Here is a 23,702-nt window from a genome sequence, read left to right as displayed (position 1 = left end):
CGAGTAACAGTGACTCCAATAGTGGAGGGGGTGCCTTAATTGCCCTTCCCCCTGCTATCAGATTGACTACTACCTTAATTGTCATCATAGAACCTTCATTCAGTAACTGATGGAAGCAGATGCAGAGATCCACAGCTAAGCAATGGGCCGAGTTCCTGGAATCAAGTCAAAGAGAGGGAGAAGTAATCATATGAGCAAAAGGGTTACGACCATGATGGGGAAACCCACAGAAATAGCTGACTTGAGCTACTGGGAGCTCACTAACTCTGGACTGACAACTGGGGAGCCTGCATAGTGATATATACACGTATGTGCCATAGCCATAGTGCATGTATACATGTATGTGCCATAGTGATGTGTGCATGTATGTGTCATAGTGATTTTATACATGTATGTGCCATAGTGATGTATAAGCCATAGTGATTGTATACACGTATGTGCCATAGCCATAGTGATGTGTACATGTATGTGCCATAGCGATGTATAAGCCATAGTGATTGTATACATGTATGTGCCATAGCGCTGTATACATATATGTGCCATTGTGATTGTATACATGTATGTGCTATAGAGCATGTATAGAGATCAGGAAACAACTTGAAGTACTTGGTTCTCTCCTTTGGTTATAAGGGTCTGGGGACAGAACTCAGATAGCTTGGGTTGGAGGCAGGTGTCTTTACCCACTGAGCCATATTGCTGGCCTCAAATTTCTTTTCCTGTTTGGGGAAAATGAAGTTAATGCATCAGGTCAAATGGCACGAGTTAAGATGTCAGTTTTCTAATTCATAAAACCATGCTTTCTTTGAAAATTTGTTATAGTCTTAGAACTGTTTAATAGACTATCCAAAATGGGATAGGACAAATTACAGGACAGCTACTGCAATGCCAAGAAGTGGGTTCTTTGTAAGGACAGAATTTTAGAAGTGTGGCATTATTAGAAGTATCTAAGCTTGTAGTAATTCCTCATCAATAATTTTAAGAGAATTGACCATAATTTATACACTTCTCTTCCACATTAAATTCATCTTCAACATTACCTTATTGTTCAGTTTAAAAAGTACAAATACCACAAGATATGATATTAAAAAGCTCAATAAATACTAGTCAAAACATTCTGACCTTTTGTTAGGTTAGTAACAGCCTGTCTGAAAGTTTACGTGACCCTTCTCAGGTGTGGCCTATGTCTTGATAGCTTGGTTGTCACACCATGTAGAAATATGGGCCCACACTCATCTGCATACAACAGTACATAAAAGCACAATGTTCAATTGATTGAGTCCATTCTTATTTTGCACGTAAGATAGATGCTTTTGATGGTTAGTGAGCACTATATGTACAAAGAGACATCAGGTGGGAAAATTTTGCCTTTCCCTTTCTATTCACTTCCAGTAAATTCTTCTTAACTCTGTGGAGTGAACAAAGGGCCTGAACCAACTTTATTTGTATAATTGAAAATTAGGGAGAAATTTGCATTCTTGAAATGATTTTTTATGCACTGTCAATTAGCTGCACGCTGGTACTTTTTATTGCTATAAACATTGAAAATTTAAATCACATTTTAAAAAAGCATTGTATTAAGAAATTACCACTGAGATTGAGGAGCCACGTGTGCACAGAAGCTAGCTGAATCTAACCCAACCGCAGGTAAAAGGCAACCAGGAGACAGAGTAAATTTGGAGAACAAAGTTCACCTCACACAGTCAGCAGCTCAGAGTCAGTTAGTAGAACAGAGAAGAGGATTCAGGAATTCTCTGAATTTTATATTTACAAGTCAAAATAAAAAAAGATCGTTAAAAATCTGCCCGCCAGAGCTTAAAATGGCAGGCCGCGAGATAGACAGTGCAATACCCCCTGCCGTGTGGCTCAGCTTCAACTGGAAGCTGAAAGACAGGTTTAAAGTAAGGTAGCCTCTGAGACCTGCAGCTTCAGGTCAATTAAAAGTAAATAAAAAGGTTAAATATGTTTCTTTTCCATTTCACAATTTTGCTTCTTTGTCAAAAATCTGCTGTTTGTAGGCATGTGATATTGTAGCCAAGGTGAATTGATTTCAGTACTGTGGTTCTGTAGTAAAGTCTTAAAGTCGGAGATTGTAATTCGTTCAGAAGTTCCTTCATTGCTTAGGCTATCCTGAGTTTTTAATTTTCTCTTATAAAGTTGTGGATTGTTCTTTCAAGGTCTGTAAAGAATTTTGTTATAATTTTAATGGGCATTTGCATTGAATCTAGAGATTGCTTTCAGTGAGACTTGCTATGTTGGCTCTATAGAAGATCTTTCTATTTTCTGATGGCTTAAATTTCTTTTGTCAAAGATTTAAAGTTCTTATCATACAGGTTTTTCTATTTATGTGATTAGAATTACCCAAAGATATTTTATGGTACTTGCGACTATTGTACAGAATGATACATCTCATTTATCATATGTGTAGAAGAGGTGTATTTTGGGTTGTTTTCAGATTCTGGCTATGATAAAGTAATTCTGCTGTGAACATGGTTGAGCACGTGTCCTTATGGTATGGTTGAGTATCTTCCGTATATAGGCCCAAAAGGGGTATTGCTGAGTTTTAAAGTAGTTTGTTGCCTGATTCTGAGAATTCACCATACTAGTGTTCAAAGTAGCTGTGACAGTTTACACTTCCACCAGCAGTGGAGGAATTTTTTTATTTTTTCTCACATTCTCTTAAGCATGAATTGTCCGCAGTGTTTTTAATCTTGGTTATTCTTACAGGGATAAGGTAGAATCTCAGAGTTCTTTTGATTTGCATTTCTCTAGTGGCTAAGGAGGTTATATTAGAGCATTTTTGAGTCTCTTTCAGTCATTTTAAGTTCATCTATTGAGAGTTTTCAGTTTAGGTCTGTAGCATTTATTTTTATTGGATTAATTGTTCTTTTGATGACTAACTTCCTGAGTTCTTTGTATGTTTTTGAAGTGGATTAATGGTTAGCAAGGATATATTCCCATCCTATAGGCTGATATTATTTCTTGTTGATTATTTCCTTTGCTATACAGAAGCTTCTCAGTTCAGGAGGTCTCATTTATTAATTCTTTCTCTTAATGTCTGTGCCACTGAGGCTGTGTTTGAGATGTATTCAATGTATTCAAGTGTTTACTTCTAAATTTTTCTTGTGTGAGGTTCAATGTGGTTAGCTTTATGTTGAGGTCTTTGATTAACTTGGATTTCAGTTAATAGAATAAACTATATATAGAGAGATAAATATGGATCTATTTTCATTCTTCTACATGTTGATGTCTAATTAGGCCAGGATCATTAGTTGAATGTGCTTTCTTTTTCCTTTTTTTTTTCATCAGCTAGGCACACTTTCAACTTAAGAGGAGGATAGTTTACAAACTTTTAATTAGATATTCAATGGTTAAAGCCTTAGTTATAATATTCTTATTAGAAGATATTGAGCTACAAAATAAGATTCTTAAAGGGAACAATGAGCCAATTTCCAGTAGAGATCTTATAAAAGCTGACAGACAGGTACTCAAGCAGATAAAGTATAGACAGATGGGTAGAGTATACAATAATCTGCAAGTACAGTATATTAATTATGATTCTGCTATAACAAATGTGTGTATTAAATACAAAACTTATTCTACTGCAGTTTTATCAAAAACAGAATACTTTTTACAGCTGCATCTTCTCATTTTTGCCAGTTAGGATATTAAACTCTTAATTTAAAACAGTAGCTTGTCTAATATAAAAGAGCATGATGGAATCTAAGAGATAGTTTAACAGAGTATTGACTGTGATCAATGTTTCTTATACTAAGAAATAGATTAATTAATAATTTTAAGATAACGATTCTTGGGCAATTATATTTACTCAATTCAAAGGTCAAAAAAAAAAATCTTTCCCAGATGATTGTCGCTGCAATTTGCACAACTATATTTTGCTAATGTTATACCCAAAGATCCCTTAAAGGATGTTATGTAAAATTTTTACAAATGACTTTTCCAATGAAAGAACTGCATATATGGTTAATAATAAAAAGAACTGTGGAGTGTGAAATGGATCCTTAAAAACAACTTATAAACGTTGCAGATAGATGTGCTACAGACATATCTGACATGATGGCACCAAGGGGACCTTTGCTAAGGCAAGGTGAAAACGCCCTTGCAATGAATTATAAAAAGACCCGACCTATATATATTTGGGGTCGAAAATGCATTTATGTTCTTTTCCGTAGAAAGGAAATAAAAGCTAAATAATATGACTGCATATACAGTAAAGAAGTGTCAGACCTGATGACATCATAGCTGCAAACGTCCCATAGAGGAGTTGGAGAAAGGAGTTGGAGAAGAATCCAGACTCCAGTCTTCCCAGCCCCAACAGAGAGGAGTGCCCGATCACAGGACCTGCTACCACCGCTCCACACTGCAGGGTGCCACATTGCACTGAGGAACAGATGCTGAGCTGCTTCCAGACACTTGGGAAACACACAGACCCAGAGGCCTGGTGGGATGACCTGACCTCAATGATGACAATTTTCTGCAGTTTGAATCCTGTTTGTTTTGGAACAAAGATGCACGCTGAACATTTGAGTGTTTTTAATTTCTGGGACACAGAACTCATTTTGGTTAAATATTGAACCTAAGAATGAAGACCTAAGTTTTCCCCTCAGGGGAAAGAAAGACTCAAAATAAGAAATGACCCAAACCCCTCTTCATTTAAGAATGGTGCAGACAAAAAGTTTAATTGCTGTTCAGAGACTGGAACTGGTATTTAATAACAGCAATATCATTGTTCTCTTACCTATCAGAAAAGCTTTTTTTGTCTTTTGGTAAATGTGGATTTAAGAAAATTATGACATGTTTAATTATTGACTCATTGTTGTGGTGACCTAATAATGATAATATTTCTGTTTATAAGATGTTGAGAAAAGTTGGTAGTGACCAACAATCCTGATAATCATGGTACTGACCTAAAGAGATTTGGAAATGTTGGTGTTGACAATACTGAGAATTATGGTACTGACAAAGATATTTGGAAAGTTGGTATTGACCAACAGTGCTGAGAATTATGATATTGACCTGTCAACTGCTGAGAAAAGTTTGACACACCCTGTAAATGTTGGGAGTTAATACATATGTTAAGAATTTTAGATTTTGATACAACATAAAAGATTTAAGAGTGGCACTAAACTAACTGAAGAAGCATTCTCAACCCAGGTGATTCTCTTCTCCTTTAAATAGGAGACGATAGCCTTTGGGAGCGTGATTATTCATAAAGCATTATAATTTATCCTGACAAGAAAGTATGGCTCTGAGATACAGGGCCCAAAAGTACCTTTCTCCATTAATATCTTTTCTTCACAGAGATCAGCAGTCAATGATGGGTTTGAAGCTCCTCCTCAGATGCCTAAGATAGGAGCTTGCATATATGAATGCCTGTTCCAAAGATGGGAAAATTTGGGTAAATGAAGAGGTCTTTGCCCAAGCCAGGCATGATAGTTCTGTCCTGTTGCAGAAGCACAGTCTTTATTAAAATTAGTAAGAGAGAGTGGATTGCAGGCCCATATCTCCACATGGTATGGCAGCCAGGCTATCAAGCCATAGGCCACACCTGAGAAGGGTCATGTAAACTTCCAGACAGACTCTCACTAACCTAACTAAAAGTCAGAATGTTTTGCTCCTTCCTTTGTAATTTGAAGGATGCCTGATAGAGATGCTAATTCAAACCTACGTGACAGCTAGCCTACACAACAGACAGGTAGTTGTGGATGGGATTGAAAGCCATACACCTGGTTACCTAGGAGACAGAATGCTAATGTATGTCCCCTAAGTTAAGTTTTGGTATAAAGATTGTTTGGAGAATAAACGAGAGAAAATTTTCAGGGTGTGAACTCAGGATATTATAAGGGATCTCTGAGAATCTCCCTCCCGATGAAACCATGTGAGTGTTTATTTCCATACCTCCATGCCAGTCCAGAGAGATAGTTTATGTTGGGGTCTGGTCGGGAGAAATAATTGAGGCTCTGTGCTAGCATCGGACCGCGACAGATGAGAGACCTATAGAGAAATCACTAACAGGGCTACTTAGACATTGTTCATCATTGTGAATGCAGCATCACAATCAGTTGAATATATGTCCCTACACATGTATTAAAAGCCCCTGCAGAAACCATAGCGATATTTTTGAAAGACTAACATTCTTCAGACCCTTAGTTGAATCTGAAGTGTATAAAGTATTAGTGTGTGTGTATTTGCATTTTAATCCTGGATGTTTTTGTGTGCCTGTTGGATCTCTAAGAGGGTGTTAAATAATGAAAGAACAATAAATAGGCCTGATTATATGTTAGGTCTGCCAAACTCATAATCGTTTGCAGAAAGACAAACCCCAGAACATTGGCTTGAATTCCTATCACATCTTTACCGACATACACTGTGCCTTACCCACCTGTGAAGGTGCCTTTGTTTAGCTCACTTTCCAGGTGCTATGATTATAGGGTTACCAGTCACATGAACCTGTGCATTCTTTGTTGGTTAGAAAACCTGAGACTCCATTCATCTGCATACTCAGTTGGCTGATCAACAAGCCCTTCTCTGTTTATGTCACACATTTGCTTATTTCAAAACCACATAGTTTTTCTTAGGTCAGCTTCTAACATATAACGTTTCACTATAATTTAAGTCCTTCCACTTACCTCAGTGTAAAAGGTAGAAATGTGGTCTTATTGACCATATATTGACCATTATATGTAATTCTTGGTAAGTCAGAATCAGTAAATTAAAGTATTTAATAGTGTCTCCAGAAAAAATTAAAAGATAAAATATCAACACTCAATAGCTGAGACACAATAGCTATAGCTCTAAGATAGACATTTATAGACTATAGCCTTCCGAGACCCGTCTCCTTGCGTCTCTTTCCTTTTATTTTACCTGTAAAACCTTCTAAATGAGAACCGTTTCTTCAGGGCTTTATCAGGAGAGGAATTATTCCATTCCAAAATAGCAAAAAATAGGCATTGAGTGATGTTCTGGGGTAGACCAGAGGCAAAAACAAAGGGAGCTTTGCTTTTCTTTCAGTAAATTTGCTCCCTTATTATCGAGGGATGTGATCAGAACAACTTGAAATGTAAACTTTCCAGTAGATATACTGTGCCCTATGCCACTCGATATTTTTCAGGGCATCCTAAAAAAACAATGAAATTAGAAAACTCTATGTCTTGTGGCTCTGTAGGTAAAATAGTCAGCTCTCAGAATCAAAGTAAAATATTAAATCAACAACCAGTCAAACCATCTCCTGTTCTCTAGTTAGAAAGACATAAATCCGGTCTGATACACGCATGACCTGCAAGCTGATGAGCCCAGGGAAGGTCTAATGTCCTTTACTGAGAGGAAGAGGACAAAGGCCCCAGATTATCCAGTGATGCTGCTGCAGGGAAGAAACCATCCTCCGTTTCTTGTTCTAGCTCCCAGTGGAGTTGGATAGCCAAAGGAGAAAGGACTGCCAGGTAGGTGATCGTCCTGGCTAGTCTCACGAAGGAGGTAGCAGGCTCAGAAGGGGAAGGACAAATGAGCTCGTCCAATAGGAAGTGTCCATGACTTTGGTACTGTATAAATCGTTATTCAGCGCATCTTTAAGGGAAGTGTAGCAGGAAGCGCCTCCTCTACAGAGGTCCTTCGTTTTATTTTGTGGGAAATGCAAAACAAAGGTTTATACTGATAAGTAGAAAAACCTGTCAGCACAGAAGCAAAGAAAAGCCTGGATGCCCAGTTCTCTGGGGGAGAGAATGTAAAATAGGAAATAGCCAAGGAGAAAATGTTACTTTGTATGTAAAAAATGATTTTTTTCAGAGGCAGGTGTAATATTCAGCTACTTGAAAAGCAAAGGAAAAAGAAATATTTCTTTTTTTTTTAATATGTATTTATTCCCTCACTCGCCGCCGACGGCCTGCTTCGCCTCGTGAGCTCCCGCCGCCGCCCCGCAGAAATGCTTCGACTACCCACAGTCCTTCGCCAGATGAGACCAGTGTCCCGGGCACTGGCTCCTCATCTCACTCGGGCCTATGCCAAAGATGTAAAATTTGGTGCGGATGCCCCAGCCTTAATGCTTCAAGGTGTAGACCTTTTAGCCGACGCTGTAGCTGTTACCATGGGGCCAAAGGGAAGAACGGTGATTATTGAGCAGAGCTGGGGGAGTCCCAAAGTAACGAAAGATGGGGTCACTGTGGCAAAGTCAATTGATCTGAAGGACAAATACAAAAACATCGGAGCCAAACTTGTTCAGGATGTAGCCAACAATACAAACGAAGAGGCCGGGGATGGCACTACCACGGCTACCGTTCTGGCACGTTCTATTGCCAAGGAGGGCTTTGAGAAGATCAGCAAAGGGGCCAACCCAGTAGAAATCCGGAGAGGTGTGATGTTGGCTGTTGATGCTGTAATTGCTGAACTGAAAAAACAATCTAAACCCGTGACAACCCCTGAAGAAATTGCTCAGGTTGCTACAATTTCTGCAAATGGAGACAAAGACATTGGAAACATCATTTCTGATGCGATGAAGAAGGTGGGAAGGAAGGGTGTCATCACATGATAGTGAAGGATGGGAAAACCCTGAATGATGAGTTAGAAATTATTGAAGGCATGAAGTTTGACAGAGGATATATTTCCCCGTATTTTATTAACACATCAAAAGGTCAGAAATGTGAATTCCAAGACGCCTATGTTCTGTTGAGCGAAAAGAAGATTTCTAGTGTTCAGTCCATCGTGCCCGCTCTGGAAATTGCCAATGCTCATCGGAAGCCCTTGGTCATCATTGCTGAGGATGTTGATGGAGAGGCTCTAAGCACACTGGTCTTGAACAGGCTGAAAGTGGGTCTTCAGGTTGTGGCAGTCAAAGCCCCAGGGTTTGGGGACAACAGGAAGAACCAGCTTAAAGATATGGCTATTGCTACTGGTGGTGCGGTGTTTGGAGAAGAGGGGTTGAATCTAAATCTTGAAGATGTTCAAGCTCACGACTTAGGAAAAGTTGGAGAGGTCATTGTCACTAAAGATGACGCCATGCTTTTGAAAGGAAAAGGTGACAAGGCTCAAATTGAGAAGCGCATTCAGGAGATCACTGAGCAGCTCGACATCACCACTAGTGAATACGAAAAGAAGAAGCTGAACGAGCGACTCGCAAAACTCTCAGATGGTGTAGCTGTATTGAAGGTTGGAGGAACAAGCGATGTGGAGGTGAATGAGAAGAAAGACAGAGTTACAGACGGGCTCAACGCCACACGAGCAGCTGTGGAAGAAGGCATCGTGCTAGGCGGGGGCTGCGCTCTGCTCCGCTGCATCCCAGCCTTGGATTCCCTAAAGCCTTCCAATGAGGATCAGAAAATAGGTATAGACATTATTAAAAGAGCACTCAAAATTCCCGCGATGACCATTGCTAAGAATGCGGGTGTTGAAGGGTCTTTGATAGTTGAGAAGATTCTGCAGAGTTCCTCAGAAGTTGGGTATGATGCCATGCTCAGGGAATTTGTGAACATGGTGGAAAAGGGAATCACTGATCCAACAAAGGTCGTAAGAACTGCTTTACTGGATGCTGCTGGGGTGGCCTCCTTGCTAACGACAGCAGAAGCTGTAGTGACCGAAATTCCTAAAGAAGAGAAGGACCCTGGAATGGGCGCAATGGGGGGAATGGGAGGGGGAATGGGAGGTGGCATGTTCTAATTCCTAGAATAGCGCTTTGCCCTTACCAATGAACTGTGACAGGAAGCTCAAGGCAGCTTCCTCACCGATACCTTCAGAGAAGCCCCTGAAGAGAATGAAGAGAAGGCTGGCTGATCACCATAACCATCAGTTACTGGTTCCCATTGACAATACATAATGGTTTACTGCTGTCATTGTCCATGCCTACAGATAATTTATTTTGTATTTTTGAATAAAGACATTTGTACATTCCTGATACTGGGTGCAAGAGCCGTATACCAGTGTCCTGCTTTCAACTTGAGTCACCGAGGCAGGCCTGCTGGTCCGTCTGCTACGGTCAGGACTGTGGCGCTTGTGCCACCAGACAAGAGGTCAGAGGCAGCCTTTCTGTGGAGCGAGATAACTGTACAAAGTAGAGAAGTATCCAATTATGTGACAACCTTTGTGTAATAAAATTTTGTTTAAAGTTCCAAAAAAAAATTTATTTATTTATTATGTATACAATATTCTGTCTGTATGCCTGAAGGCCAGAAGAGGGTGCCAGACCTCTTTACAGATGGTTGTGAGCCACCATGTGGTTGCTGGGAATTGAACTCAGGACCTTTGGAAGAGCAGGCAATGCTCTTAACCTCTGAGCCATCTCTCCAGCCCCAAATGAAATATTTCTTAAGGGATGTGTGTGTGTGTGTGTGTGTGTGTGCGTGTATGTGTGTATGTGTGTGTGTGTATGTGTGTGTGTATATGTGTGTGTGTATGTGTGTGTGTATGTGTGTGTGTATGTGTGTGTGTGTGTATGTGTGTGTGTATGTGTGTGTGTATGTGTGTGTGTATGTGTGTGTGTATGTGTGTATGTGTGTGTGTGTGTGTGTATGTGTGTGTGTGTATGTGTGTGTGTGTGTGTGTGTGTGTGTATGTGTGTGTGGTGTTTTAGGCACTGTCCTTCCACAGCTATATTAAAAAGAAACTCAGTTTCTTGGGAGATAGTAGAGGCCAGAGGATCAGGAGTGTAAGGCAAGCCTTAGCTACATAGTGAGTTTAAGACCTTCCTGAACTGATTAGATCCTATCTCAAAAACCAACCAATCAACCAACAAACAAAACCCAAAACCTAACAGGCTTTTCAACAAGCGATAAAGATCGACCTGTTACTTGTGACTAATCGTGAATTTAAACATCAACCAGAGGCTCTAGATGGGCCCCAAAGCCAAAGAGTAAACTGAGGACAGTGAACACAATTAGCTGTTCCATTCTGGCCTAAAGGTAATAAAACCAAAGGTAAGTGGATGGCAGCAAAATACTGTTATCCATTCCCAGCACTAGACTAAAAGACAGGCTCATAACAACAAATAAACAGTATTTCTTGTTGTCTAAGTCACATTGTGTGTTTGATACCACACAGGAACTCTCAGTTCATACAAAGTTAGCCTAGTGTAATAGTTTGAACGTAATTGGTCCCTATAAGTTCAAAGGGAGTGGGACTATTAGGAGGTGTGGCTTTGTTGCAGTAGGTATGGCCTCGGAGGAAATGTGTCATTGTAGGGTGGGCTTTAAGGTTCCCTTCACTCAAGTTATGTTCAGTATGATACACAGTTCACTTCCTATTGCCTGTGGATCAAGATGTAGACCTCTCAGTTCCTTCTCTAGCACCATGTCTGCCTGCATGTCACTATGTACCACCATGATGATAATGGACTAAAATTCTGAAACTGTCTACTGGCCCCAACTAAATGTTTTCTTTTATAAGAGTTGCCATGGTCACTATGTTTCTTCACAGCATAAAAACCCTAAGACAACCAGATTATGTGTATATATATATATATGTACATATACATTTGTGTGTGTATGTGTGTATTAGAGAGAGAGCGAAAGAGAGACAGACAGACAGACAGACAGAAAGACAGACAGACAGACAGACAGAGACACAGAGAGAAACCAAGGTCTTACTATGTGACCACTCAACCTAGCCTGGAACTTGCTATATAGCCCAGGCTGTCCTCAAACTTGTGTCGATCCTCCTGCCTCTACCTCTCAAAGAGTAGGACTTCAGGTATGCTTTATTATGTTTGACTATAAACCAAACAATACTTAGGTAAATATTTTCTCTCTTAGTTAGTCCTAAGGGGTGGAACACTGGTTTCATGCCCAAGGTCTGGGTCATTTTTGGAAGAGGACAATTTCATACTTTTCCAATTAAACCTGCAAGAACTAATCTTTAAATAATCATTAAACTGCATGACTATATGTCACTCTGATTGGTTTAATAAAGAAGTTGCTTGGCAAATAGCTGAACAGAATAAGGTTGGGCAGGAGAGCCAGACTAGGAGAATGCTGGCAGGAAGAAGGGCAGACTGAGGAGTTGCCATCCTGACGCTCAGGAAGCAGGACGTATAGAAAATGAGGTAACAAGCCATGAGCCCTGTGGCAGAGAGTAGATAAGAAATACGGGTTAATTTAAATTGAAGAGTTAGCTAGTAACAAGCCTGAGTTATTAGCCGAGCATTGATAGTCAACATTAAGACTCTGAGTGATTACTTGGGAAATGGCAATTGTGGGAAAGAAACATTCACCTAGCAGGGACAGAAATCTGAAGAGCACTTTTCTTTTTCCTTTATTCCTGCCTTTGTCTTCCCAAGATGTTTTTAATTTTATTTTATTAGAAAGTGTAACTTCCCAGGCATCAAGATGGCTCAGTAGATTAAGAGTGCTTGCCTTCAAGTCTGATAATCTGAGTATGGTCCCTGGGATGGAAGGAGAAAACTGGCTCCCATGGTTTGTCCTCTGACTACATATACACCCAGGCATGCACATGCAAGCGCGCGCGCACACACACACACACACACACACACACACGCACACACACACACACACACACAGTAAATAAGTGTGATTTTAAAAGTCTAATTTTCTATATCTCTGTATTTAGTCTCCTTTCAAGGACGCTCTTCCTCCTTCTGACTCCAATTCTGTGTTCATTTAAAATTCTTTTACCAGGAAAACCAGGAACCTTTAAAGGGGACTCGGTGGCCCTAGTTACATCACCACTGTGATAGATTACTTATTATTTGATTAATTTAGACTGGAATGGGCTGGAGAGATGTACTGTTTTGGAGCTGTATCCCATGTGCCACCTCCCTTAACACCTCACAAACACACCATGGTAGGAATACTTTCACAGTATTAATGTCCAATGTTTTCCAAACCACAAAACTACAGTGTTGTAATAGCCAAGATATGAATCTCAGGGGTCATATCTCGTTTGAATTCACTGTTTTGCTCTCCATTACTTACCAGATTTCACCAGGCCATTTAGCTCAATCCCCCAATGTAACATACAACCAGTGCTTCCGCTCTCTTCCTCTCCTCCCCTCTCTTCCTCTCCTCCCTTCTCTTCCTCTCCTCCCTTCTCTTCCTCTCCCTTTTCCTCCCAGTTCTACACATTTTATACTAAAGTCCTTCGAAGTTTCATTCGATCAGACTTGGACAGCCTTGCGTCTGTCTTTCGTTGGTCTTTAAGTCTCCAACTCAGTTTCGTCTCTCACAGCAGTGAAGAAGCACCGCGTGGTCCACTCACCAGCTTGCCAATGATCCAACTCACAGTCACCCCCTCAAATGCGCTTGTGGATGAGCCCGTGTCCATCCTAGCAACTGGTCTGCCTCCACTGCAGTTAGTGACCATCAAGGCAACACTGAAGGATGAGAAGGAGAATCTGTTCCAATCCAGAGCCTTCTACAAGGCCAATGAGGCTGGCGAAGTGGACCTGGAGCAGGCAGCGGCCTTGGGGGGTGACTATGTAGGAGTTCATCCAATGGGCCTCTTTTGGTCTCTGAAACCCAAGCGGCCTTTCCAGCGACTGATGAAGAAAGAGGTGATGAACAGCCCATTTTGTATCACTCTGGACCTGTATGACTCTGTTTGCTTGCAAGATTCAGGCACAATTAGACCCAAGGCCAGTCAGATAGTGCAGCGCTGGTTTGTAGGCCCTGGGGTTCAGCGGAAGCAGATCCGAGAAGGTCGCATACGCGGAGCCCTTTTTCTCCCTCCAGGTAAGAATAATCTTCATTGTTATAGAAGATATATTTTTTTCTACTTGTGACCTCTTTTTCGCTGTAGTAAACTTTATTTTATTTTTTTTTTTATTTTACATACCAATCCCAGTTCCCCCTCCCTCCCCTCCTCCCATTCCCTTCACCTTACCCCATATTACCCACCATGAGCTCAGGAGGCAGCAAAGTCTGTCAGATCACACTGAGGCAGAAACAAGCCCCCGCCCCCCATCTAGGCTGAGCAAGGTATCCTTCCATAGGGAATGGGCTCCAAAAATCCTTGCTGTAGTAATTTTAGCATGACCCTGGGTATATAAATATATGAAATAGGTGTAGAAAACAGACAATTACTGTCAATAAAGCATAGAAAATGATTTTGAAAACAGTTCTTTGGTGTACACATGATTTTATCATCTATTAAACAAGAAAGCAAATTTGCGCATTGATGGGATGAATGGGCTTACCTAGAATTAAACTTTGGTTGAATATATGAGAATATAGAGCATGGTTAGATTATCTTCATTGTTTTCCAGGACTACCTAATATTTTTGTTTTCATAATTGTCAATGCTAAGAAATCTGTTTCACATAAATATGCAGAATGGCATAGGTATGCTTAATGCATTTAAAAACTTGTCGAAATTCTATCCTCATTCTAAATCAAAGTTCATTTAATGAGTTTTTAATGAAACTCAAGTTAGTAAGTCTAAGAGCAATTTTAAAAATCAGACATTCTAATAATATACAATAGGAATATTGCAATTTGACACAAGCTGAAGAATGGCAGGAGGGACACATTAAAAGTCCTTGTTTTCTGTCATTAAATCACTATGTATCTATATGAACAAAACCCTATGTGTGTAGTAAAAACACTGTGGTTACTAACACACAGCAATCAACTTGACTCTGAGTCCCAGTGTTTGAGGCCGCAGCTATCTGGTACCAGTGCCATTCCAGCACACGTAGAGAGGCATGCTTGCTGTTTCTTCAGAACCAGGGAAAAGTGAAGTCTGGCAGGCATCAGCAGAAATGCCTTGGGACCACTTCTCATTTTATTTTGAGTTAAATTTTGGCCACTGCATGTTCAAATCATTTCTTATTGTCAAATTTCTCCCACATTCACTTATATGGATCCATATGGATCTGCAGCCCCATTTTCAGAAGCTGCACTAGAAATAACAATTCAGATGAATTAAACATGCACTCTCATGTGGATGTGTGTGTGTGCATGCATGTATAAGTATGTATGAGAGTGTGTACCAGTGTGTGCCTGTATGCAACTCATGCCTTCGCTTTTTCTGCTGTACTTAACTCTCTTTTGATCCCATTTTCTTGTTTCTTTTTTCTCCTAGGAGAAGGTCCTTTCCCAGGAATTATTGACTTGTTCGGGATTATTGGAGGTCTAATTGAATTCCGTGCCAGTCTTTTGGCTTCCCATGGCTTTGCAGTGCTGGCTTTAGCGTACTTTGCCTATGAAGGCCTGCCTGACAAACTGCTGGAGACCGACTTGGAGTATTTTGAAGAAGCTGCTGATTTCCTACTAGCTCATCCCAAGGTAGTTAAAATACTTTTTGATTCATCTCATAAAATCATAGGATAGACAAACCCACAAGTGTCTGGTCTAATCAGTACAGCCTTGGGCAGAGCACAGCTTACATTTTAAGAATGATAGGAGAGTCAGGCTGATTAGTAATTCCTGTTTACTGGCACACAGAAGACAATAAATACACAGAGCCCATATTGTTGATTCTCTTCAGTGGGAAAAGCCAAGACGTCTTACGTTTAAAGCTCTTGTAATACATTCGTAAGTGGCTCTTCAGTATTCTCTCTGCCACTGATCCTGAACCCTGATGAAGTTGATGTTTTCACACATCAGTGATTGTCTCTACGTGATATGATGCTGGCGGAGGTTACATTAAAGGATCTGACACTAAGACTAATGCAGAAGTTCAGTACTGGAGTCAAAGCCCAAGAGAACAACGTAATTAGCAGCAAAACTGACTTGGTGCAATAACCCAATTTCCTGATCTAGCTCTTCAGTTATTTTAAGAGCTGGGAGTAGGTGGACAAAAGTAACTAACCAATGACAGGAGCTAGCCTCAGGAGAGAAATTTGGAAAGGAGGGGGTCCTTTTAGAAAACATGGTTAAGTATCTCTGCAGCAATGAAATGGGGACCATGGTCCAGCGGCCTCAGCATCACCCGAGATCTGACAGAAAGGCAAGATTCCATTCCCTAAATAATAGTCAGCATTTTGTGTTTCTTATACATATTAAAATTTGAGGACAGACAAGTACACCTTGTTACCTGCCTTTTCCTAGGAAATAAATACCAATGGAATTGTGACTTAGTTCACTTGGAAAGGTCCCAAAGTATTGATATTTGTGCTAGCGACTGAAGAAACACAGAAATGTAAATACCATATGGTATCCACAGAATTGAGAGTCGAGATACTACTTAATTTAATATTATCTATCATTTTGTAGATAAACAATGTTCACTCAAATATCAGATACATCTGTCCAAGCGAACAAAGGTAAACTAATAAAGGCACAGCCCTTACCCTTGCGTTTGCTCAGTGACTATTAAGCGCTACACTCACTAGTAATATTTGATATGCACCATCCCATCTAACATTCCACAGTAGCTTCATAGCCTAAATATCAAGGGTGAGCATTCTTAACTTAAGAATCAAATATGAAATTTAAAACATTTGAACATCAACACAAATCTCAAAAAGTTATTTTGGACTACTTTGTGGATTTTTTTTCTTTTTTCTTTTTTTTTCTTTTCTTTTCTTTTCTTTTTTTTTTTTTGAGATAGGGTTTCTCTGTGGATTTGGAGCCTGTCCTGGAACTAGCTCTGTAGACCAGGCTGGTCTTGAACTCACAGAGATCCGCCTGCCTCTGGCTCCCGAGTGCTGGGATTAAAGGCGTGCGCCACCACCGCCCGGCCTACTTTGTGGATTTTAGATTTCCACAGTGAAGCTTATCTGCCAATAGAGTCTGTGCAAATATTTCAAAGTCTGAAAACTCCAGACCCGAAACACTATAGCCCCATGCTTTTCAGATTAGGGCATCTGAACATCTGTAACAGCTCCTCTTTCTTCTTCTTCTTCTTCTTCTTCTTCTTCTTCTTCTTCTTCTTCTTCTTCTTCTTCTTCCTCCTCCTCCTCCTCCTCCTCCTCCTCCTCCTCCTCCTTCTTTCCTTCTCCTCCTCTTCCTCCTCCTCCTCCTGCTGTTTTTGTTCGAGAGTTTTCAGGTATCCTGTTAAATCACTAGGGTGAGAGTTCTCCAGGTTCTTTATGTAGGCACTTAGTGTTATGAACCTCCTTCTAGCACTGCTTTCAAAGTGTCCCATAAGTTTGAGTATGTTATGCATTCATTTTCATTAAATTTTAGGAATTCTTTAATTTCTTTCCTTATTTCTTCCTTGACCCAGGGATAATTCGGTTGGGTATTGTTCAATTTCCACGAGTTTGTGGAGTTTCTGCAATTAGTGTTGTTGTTGAATTCTAACTTTAAGCCATTGTGATCCAATAAAATACAGGGGATTATTCCATTTTTTGTATCTGTTGGTGTTTGCTTTGTTACCGAGTATGTGGTCAATTTTAGAGAAGGTTCCATGAGTTGCTGAGAAGAAGGCATATTCTCTTGTTGTTGGGTGGGATGTTCTATAGATGTCTGTTAAACCCATTTGAGTTATAACTTCTGTTAGTTCCTTTATTTCCAGTGGTGAGAGAGAGTTATTGAGGTCTCTCACTACTAGTGTGTGGGGTTTGATGTGTAATTTAAGCTTTAGTAATGCTTCTTTTACAAATGTGGGTGACATTATATTTGCGGCATAAATATTAAGAATTGAGACTACCTCTTGATGGATTTTTCCCTGTGATGTATATGAGTTGTCCTTTATCTCTTTTGATTAATTTTATTTTGAAGTATATTTTGCTGTATATTAGGATAGTTATACCAGCTTGTTTCTTAGGTCCATTTGATTATAAAATCTTTTCCCAACCCTTTACTCTGAGGTAATGTCTGTCTTTGAAGTTGAGGTGTGTTTCTTATATGTAGCAGAAGGATGGATCTTGTTTTTGTATCCATTCTGTCAGCCTTTTTTCTATAGATGAATTGAGACTGTTGATATTAAGAGATATTAATGACCAGTGATTGTTAGTTTCTGTTATTCTGAGTTTTATTGTTGTTATTTGTATTGTACATGCGTTTCCCTTCTTTGGGTTTTGCTCCTGTGGGATTATCTATTGCTTGTGTTTTTGAAGGTGCAGCTAATTTCCTTGGGTTGGAGTTTTTTTTTTCTAGTACTTTCTGTAAGGCTGGATTTGTGGATATTGTTTAAATCTGGTTTTGTCATAGAATATCTTGTTTTCTTTGTCTATGATGATTGAAAGTTTTGCTGGATATAGATATAGTAGTCTGGGCTGGCATCTGTGGTCTCTTAGTATCTACAGAACATCTATCTAGGACCTTCTGGCTTTCAGAGTTTCTATTGAGAAATCAGACGCAATTCTGATAGGTCTGCCTTTATATGTTACTTGACCTTTTCCCTTTGCAGCTCTCAATATTCTTTCTTTATTCTGTATGTTTTATGTTTTGATTATTATGTGGCGAGGGGACTATTTTTTTTTTGGTCCAGTGTATTTTCTGTAAGCTTCTTGGACTTCCATAGGTGTGTCCTTCTTTAGGTTTAGAAAATTTTTTTCTATGATTTTGTTGAATATATTTTCTGTGTCTTTGAGCTGGACTTCTCATTCTTCTATCCCTGTTATTCTTAGGTTTGGTCTTTTCATGGTGTTCCAGTTTTCTTGAATATTTTGTGTTAAGAATTTTTTGGATTTAACATTTTCTTTGACAGATGTATATATTTCCTCTATAGTATCTTCAATACCTGAAATTCTCTCTTCCATCTCTTGTATTCTGTTGGGTATACTTGCATCTGTAGTTCCTGATTGTTTACCCAGACTTTACATTTCCAGAATTCCCACAGCTTGTGTGTTTTTTTTTAATTGCCTCTATTTCAGTTTTCAAGTCTTAAACCATTTTCTTTGCTTGTTTGTTTTTTCTTTGCTTCCTTTGCAGGATTTCTTGATTTCTTCTAATTTTTTGCTTTTCTTTTCCTTCACTTCTTTAAGGGAATTTTTCATTTCCTTTTAAAGGGCCTCTATCATCTTCATAAAATTATTTTTAAGGTTGCTTTCTTTTGCTTCACCTTTGTTGGGATGTTTGGGTCTTGCTAATGTAGAACCACTAGTTCCTGTTGGTACAATATTGCTCTTTATGTTATTGAATGTGTTCTTACACTGTCTTCTATCCATTTCTCCCTCCAATGGGTGCAATTGGGCTTCTGAATGTCACTGATGTAACTCTGGGACTCCTTCAGGTGTAGGTGGAGTCAAGGCTCTGGTGGTCACAGATGTCATGGGAGTGGTTGGGGTGTGGGGAGGCTGCTTCCAGGTCTTTGAGGCTTCAGTGGGTAGGAGTGGGGCACTGGGGCTAGGGCCTAGAGAGTAAAGTCCTCCAGTAAGGGACCCAGACACTCACTTTTCCAGGTGTGAAAATGTTTATTTATCTTATGTCAAAGTCTCCCTATGTAGCCTAGGCAGGATTGGAACTCAAAAATCTCTTATTTTAGTTTCCCTGGTATTGAGATTATAGGACTGTGCCACAACCTCCCATCTCTAGAACTCTGATGAGGTTTTATTTTGATTATTCCAAGGTAAGTGATACAATTGCTTCCACAAAATGATAAGCTCTGAGTAGGTATTATTATAGGTAGTAGTCTCTGGATCTCACTAGTTAAAAAAAACCAAGTGCCAGAATTTTATTGTTTTGACTGCCTGGCCTTCCTTCAGGAGAGCTTCTTTCGAGAGGACAACATGTAACCTGATTTCTTTTTGCTTTGTGTTCAAGATCCAACAATCAGGAATTGGTGTGATCTCCGTGTGCAAAGGTGCAGAGATCGGGCTGGCCATGGCCTGCTATCTGAAACAGGTGGTTGCCACTGTCTGTATCAATGGGCCCAATGCCATCTCAGGCATTCCACTAAGGTATCGGGATCTTGTTGTGCCACCCAGCCAATGGGTTCTGGAGCACATCCAAATTCATGCTTCAGGGGCTATACAATTTCGTCCCTTTATAGGTGACCCCATCAATAGGTTGAACCCACAGAGTATACTTCCTGTGGAAAAAGCCCGAGGATGGATCCTCTTCATTGTAGGAGAGAATGATGAATGTTTGGATAGCAAGGCATATGCACAAGAGGCTATGGACCAGCTCCAGAGCCATGGGAGAAGCAATGGAAGAATGCTGGCATACCCTGGGGCAGGTCACCTCATAGAGCCACCCTATTCTCCCTGTTGCTTTGCATCCTGGACCTTTGACTCAGCTAACCCATTGCTTTGGGGAGGAGATTCCATTGCTCATGCAGCAGCCCAGGAACACTCATGGAGAGAGATCCAGAAGTTCTTCAGGCAACACCTTTCTCCATCTGGAAGCAAACTCTAAGCAAGGGTGTGACCATGCCCAGGTAGGGATCAGGAAGTGAGTCAGAGAAGAGGGTGGAATTTGTGTGAGAATAATAGCATTAGTTAGGGATTGGAGAGTAGGGATGGGGAACTGTAGTAATAAGGGTGGCGGGGCTGCGTCCCCAACACCCCAGCCGCCTGCTCGGCTAGCTTATGCCCCGAAATAACAACACACAAACTGTATTCATTTAATCACTGCTTGGCCCTTTAGCTCTAGCCCTTACTGGCTAATTCTGATATCCCAATCAACCCATCTCTAATAATCTGTGAGAACCGGTCTTACCGGGAAGATTCTAGCCTAGTCCATCCTGGGTCAGAGTTTCATGGCATGTGTCTGCCCGGGAGCGGGGCATGGCGTCTCTCTCAGGCGTCTGCTCCCGAGAGGATGTCGAGACTGAGCTCACTTCCTCTTCCTCCCAGCGTCCTGTTCTGCCTACTCCTCCCACCTGTCTTCCAACCAATAAAATGGGCCAAGGCAGTTCCTTTATTAGCCAATGTCCTTCCTCCATCAGGGAACAGTATTCCTTACATCACATTTATTCCCATTCAACTGGAAGAAAATGAGACAAAAGACCAGAACACATGTGCATCTGAGGTGTTTCTGACAGGTTTGCATGTCGTTTGAAATTTTATAGATTAAATTTTAGTTTATATATTGGAATATATTGGTATTCAGAAATCATGATATTCTTGCAAACTGACAAACACTGTTTATATATATCCTGTTAAGGATTCATTTGATCTAGGCATTTCCAACCCAAAATGAAGTCTCTAAAACTGCCAACTTTCTAGTACATTCTCATTTAAGCTGTATTAAGTTAGATTTCTGTTGCTTGTAATGGACATTCTAGCATGTCAAGCATAATGCTTGCTATAGATATCAAGTAGATAGCTTTTTTTTTTAAAAAAAAGTAGGATGCTTCTCTTTATTCTAGGTATATATTACTATTTTTAATTAAGAATACAATTAAATTTAATCAAGAGCCATTGCAACACTTATTGAAGCTGAGTGAGTTAATGCAAACAAGGCCTTTAGAGCAGTGCGCTATGGAATCTTCTTGTGCACTGCATAGATTTGTCACTCAAGTTGGTTTAATAACATTTTGATTGTCCTGCCGCCAGTCAGGAAGTATAGGCTGGGCAACCAAATTAAGGATGATGGCAAGGAGTAGGGTGGAGTCAGGAGTCGCCTGCCAGATACAAAGGAAGCAGGAGATGAATGTGTCATGCTAATAAAGGTACCACTAAGTGGAAGAGCATAAATAAGAATATGGGGGGGTAACTTAAAATGAAGGAGTTAGCTAGTAATTAGCCTGAGCTATCAACTGAGCATTTATAAGTAATATTAAGTCTCTGAGTCAATTATTTGGGAAGCTATCACCAGGTATTTAGGAACAGGGGGGCGGGAGAGAAATGTCTGATTACAACAGTGTCTGGCAGATAGCTCTCAGCTCATAAGAGTCAGCTCTTCTCGTTTTCATAGTGAGTTCCTTTATAGTTTCATGATGCTTTCCTCTTCTGTTCTCCTGGTCTGGTAAGTCTCGTTCATCAGTCATTACTTCTGTATGTTCCTTTAGTTTGAATAGATAAAATTCTTGCCTTGATTAACAAGGATGCTCATGTTTCTTTTGGAGCCAATGCCACTATTTGTGTTTCTACAAAATTTCACTTGTTCTCTAGAACATGCTTTCTTCATATTTCATTTTTACATAGATTGCTATTTATCTGTTTTCTGTTTCCTCCCAGTCTGACTTACATAGATATTTCCCTATCTTACTTATCTTTTCAAATGGTGACTTTTGATTCACTTATTGGTCAAATCTTTTAAAATGTATTTGTTAGTTTATTATGTTTTAAGTTAAATTAATTCATCTTCCTTCTTTCCTTCCTTTCTTTCTTTCTTTCTTTCTTTCTTTCTTTCTTGTTGTTTGTTGTTTCTGATATGTGGTGTTCTCTTCATTTTTATTTCTACTTTCTGTTTTCTTTGACATAAAGGCAGTTTTACCAAAGTACAAAAGGCCATAGTGTGGAAGGGGCAGGAGAGGAGGAATGTCACTTTGCCATGGAAGGATTAAATAGGCCCTATCCAGACCCACCACTCACATTGGTCAGTAAAAAGGGACAGTTTGACAGGATGGACTTCATGGAAGAGGTCATGTGTTGAAGCAACTGCTGGCTGCTGTATCCCGCCACCCGGCTAGCTTTACCCCCAAAATAATTACACAGAAACTGTATTCTTTTAAACACTGCTTGGCCCATTAGTTCCAGCCTCTTATTGGCTAGCTCTTACATATTGATCTAACCCATTTTTAATAATCTGTATAGCCCACGAGCTGGCTTACCAGGAAAGATCTTAACCTGTGTCTGCCTGGAATGGGAGAATCATGACGACTTACTGATTCAGCTTCTTTCTCCCAGCATTCCGTTCTGTTTTCTCCGCCTACCTAAGGGTTGGCCTATCAAATGGGCCTAGGCAGTTTCTTTATTAATAAGAAACCACTCCCACAGTCATGGGTATTGATGGTGCTGCTATCATGGTCTTTACATGGTCTTTACAGTATGTTGGACTTTAGCCTAATCAAGCCTTTGATCATTTACCAGCATTGCAACAGGAGAGCAAGTTAATCGTCACCATGAGTAAACAAGTCCAAACTGCAAGTTCTTATGAGGGTCGACTGTTCTAGAACTTCAGCAATTAATTTCATGGGTACCACTAAGTTAGGCTAGGAAGATTAAGTCCAGGACTATAGAAGACTTTTAAAAATGCTCCGAAAGGCCTTTATCTAAGCAGAGTGACTGTAAAAACAAATGGGGGGGGGATAAGTTAAACATTTGTTTAATAGCTAATTTAATAATTAATAATTAATTTAATAGTTTAATTGCATTAGTGCAATGTTTTGTTGTATATGTTGTATATGTTACATCATGGCCTGCCACTTTAAGTCTCTGTTCACTCAAAGAGACCAAGTCCCAGCCTACCCACTGAAGCCTTCACACTCCTTGCCTCTATCCTCCCTATCTCTGTAACAGATAGTTAAAAAAGACTGTGTGGTCTCAGGCCTGCCTACTGTTCCTCTCCCTGCTTCTACAGCCCTCCTCTCTGTAACAGACAATTAAGTAGACTGAAGCCTTATAGTCCTTCTCCCCCAAAACTGCAGGAGAGGTTTATGGCTCTACTGGGTACTAAGCATATAGGCTATGGTGAAATGTTACATGAATTAAATCACATGAAATTAAAGTTCCAACCTGTCCTCCACAACTTAGGAAAACCAGGGTAGCTCTTTGTTTGGGGGATTTATATGGAACCTTTTCCATTGATAACAGGGTATCACTCTGTTAGCATGAGCTGGTTCTCTCTAGTAAAGTGTCTCTTCAGGTTTGAACTGAAAGCAAGCCTCCCTTGTCCTCTCTGCTAGTGTACTTCATTTCTGAAGGGTAATTTTATTTCTGCTCTTTTTATAAACCTGCCACTCCTTGAATC

General features: G+C 40.1%; 1 protein-coding gene and 1 pseudogene across 1 annotated transcript; both read left to right on the top strand.

Moving 5' to 3' along the window:
* Positions 1-7,901: 7,901 nt before the first annotated feature.
* Positions 7,902-10,112, top strand: LOC121451707 (annotated as a pseudogene).
* Positions 10,113-13,222: 3,110 nt separating this feature from the next.
* On the top strand, positions 13,223-20,201 carry LOC121452021 (acyl-coenzyme A amino acid N-acyltransferase 2-like). The gene is made up of 3 exons (XM_041657888.1): positions 13,223-13,685; positions 15,037-15,239; positions 19,608-20,201. The coding sequence occupies exons 1-3, from the start codon at positions 13,223-13,225 to the stop codon at positions 20,199-20,201; spliced, it is 1,260 nt and encodes a 419-aa protein (XP_041513822.1).
* The last annotated feature ends 3,501 nt before the right edge of the window (positions 20,202-23,702 follow it).

Source organism: Microtus oregoni, unplaced genomic scaffold (genome assembly GCF_018167655.1).
Source record: "Microtus oregoni isolate MIOR12 unplaced genomic scaffold, Mior012 000008F_ref0000371, whole genome shotgun sequence".
In the NCBI taxonomy this organism is placed as follows: domain Eukaryota; kingdom Metazoa; phylum Chordata; class Mammalia; order Rodentia; family Cricetidae; genus Microtus; species Microtus oregoni.
This window is presented reverse-complemented; position numbering and strand designations above follow the sequence as displayed.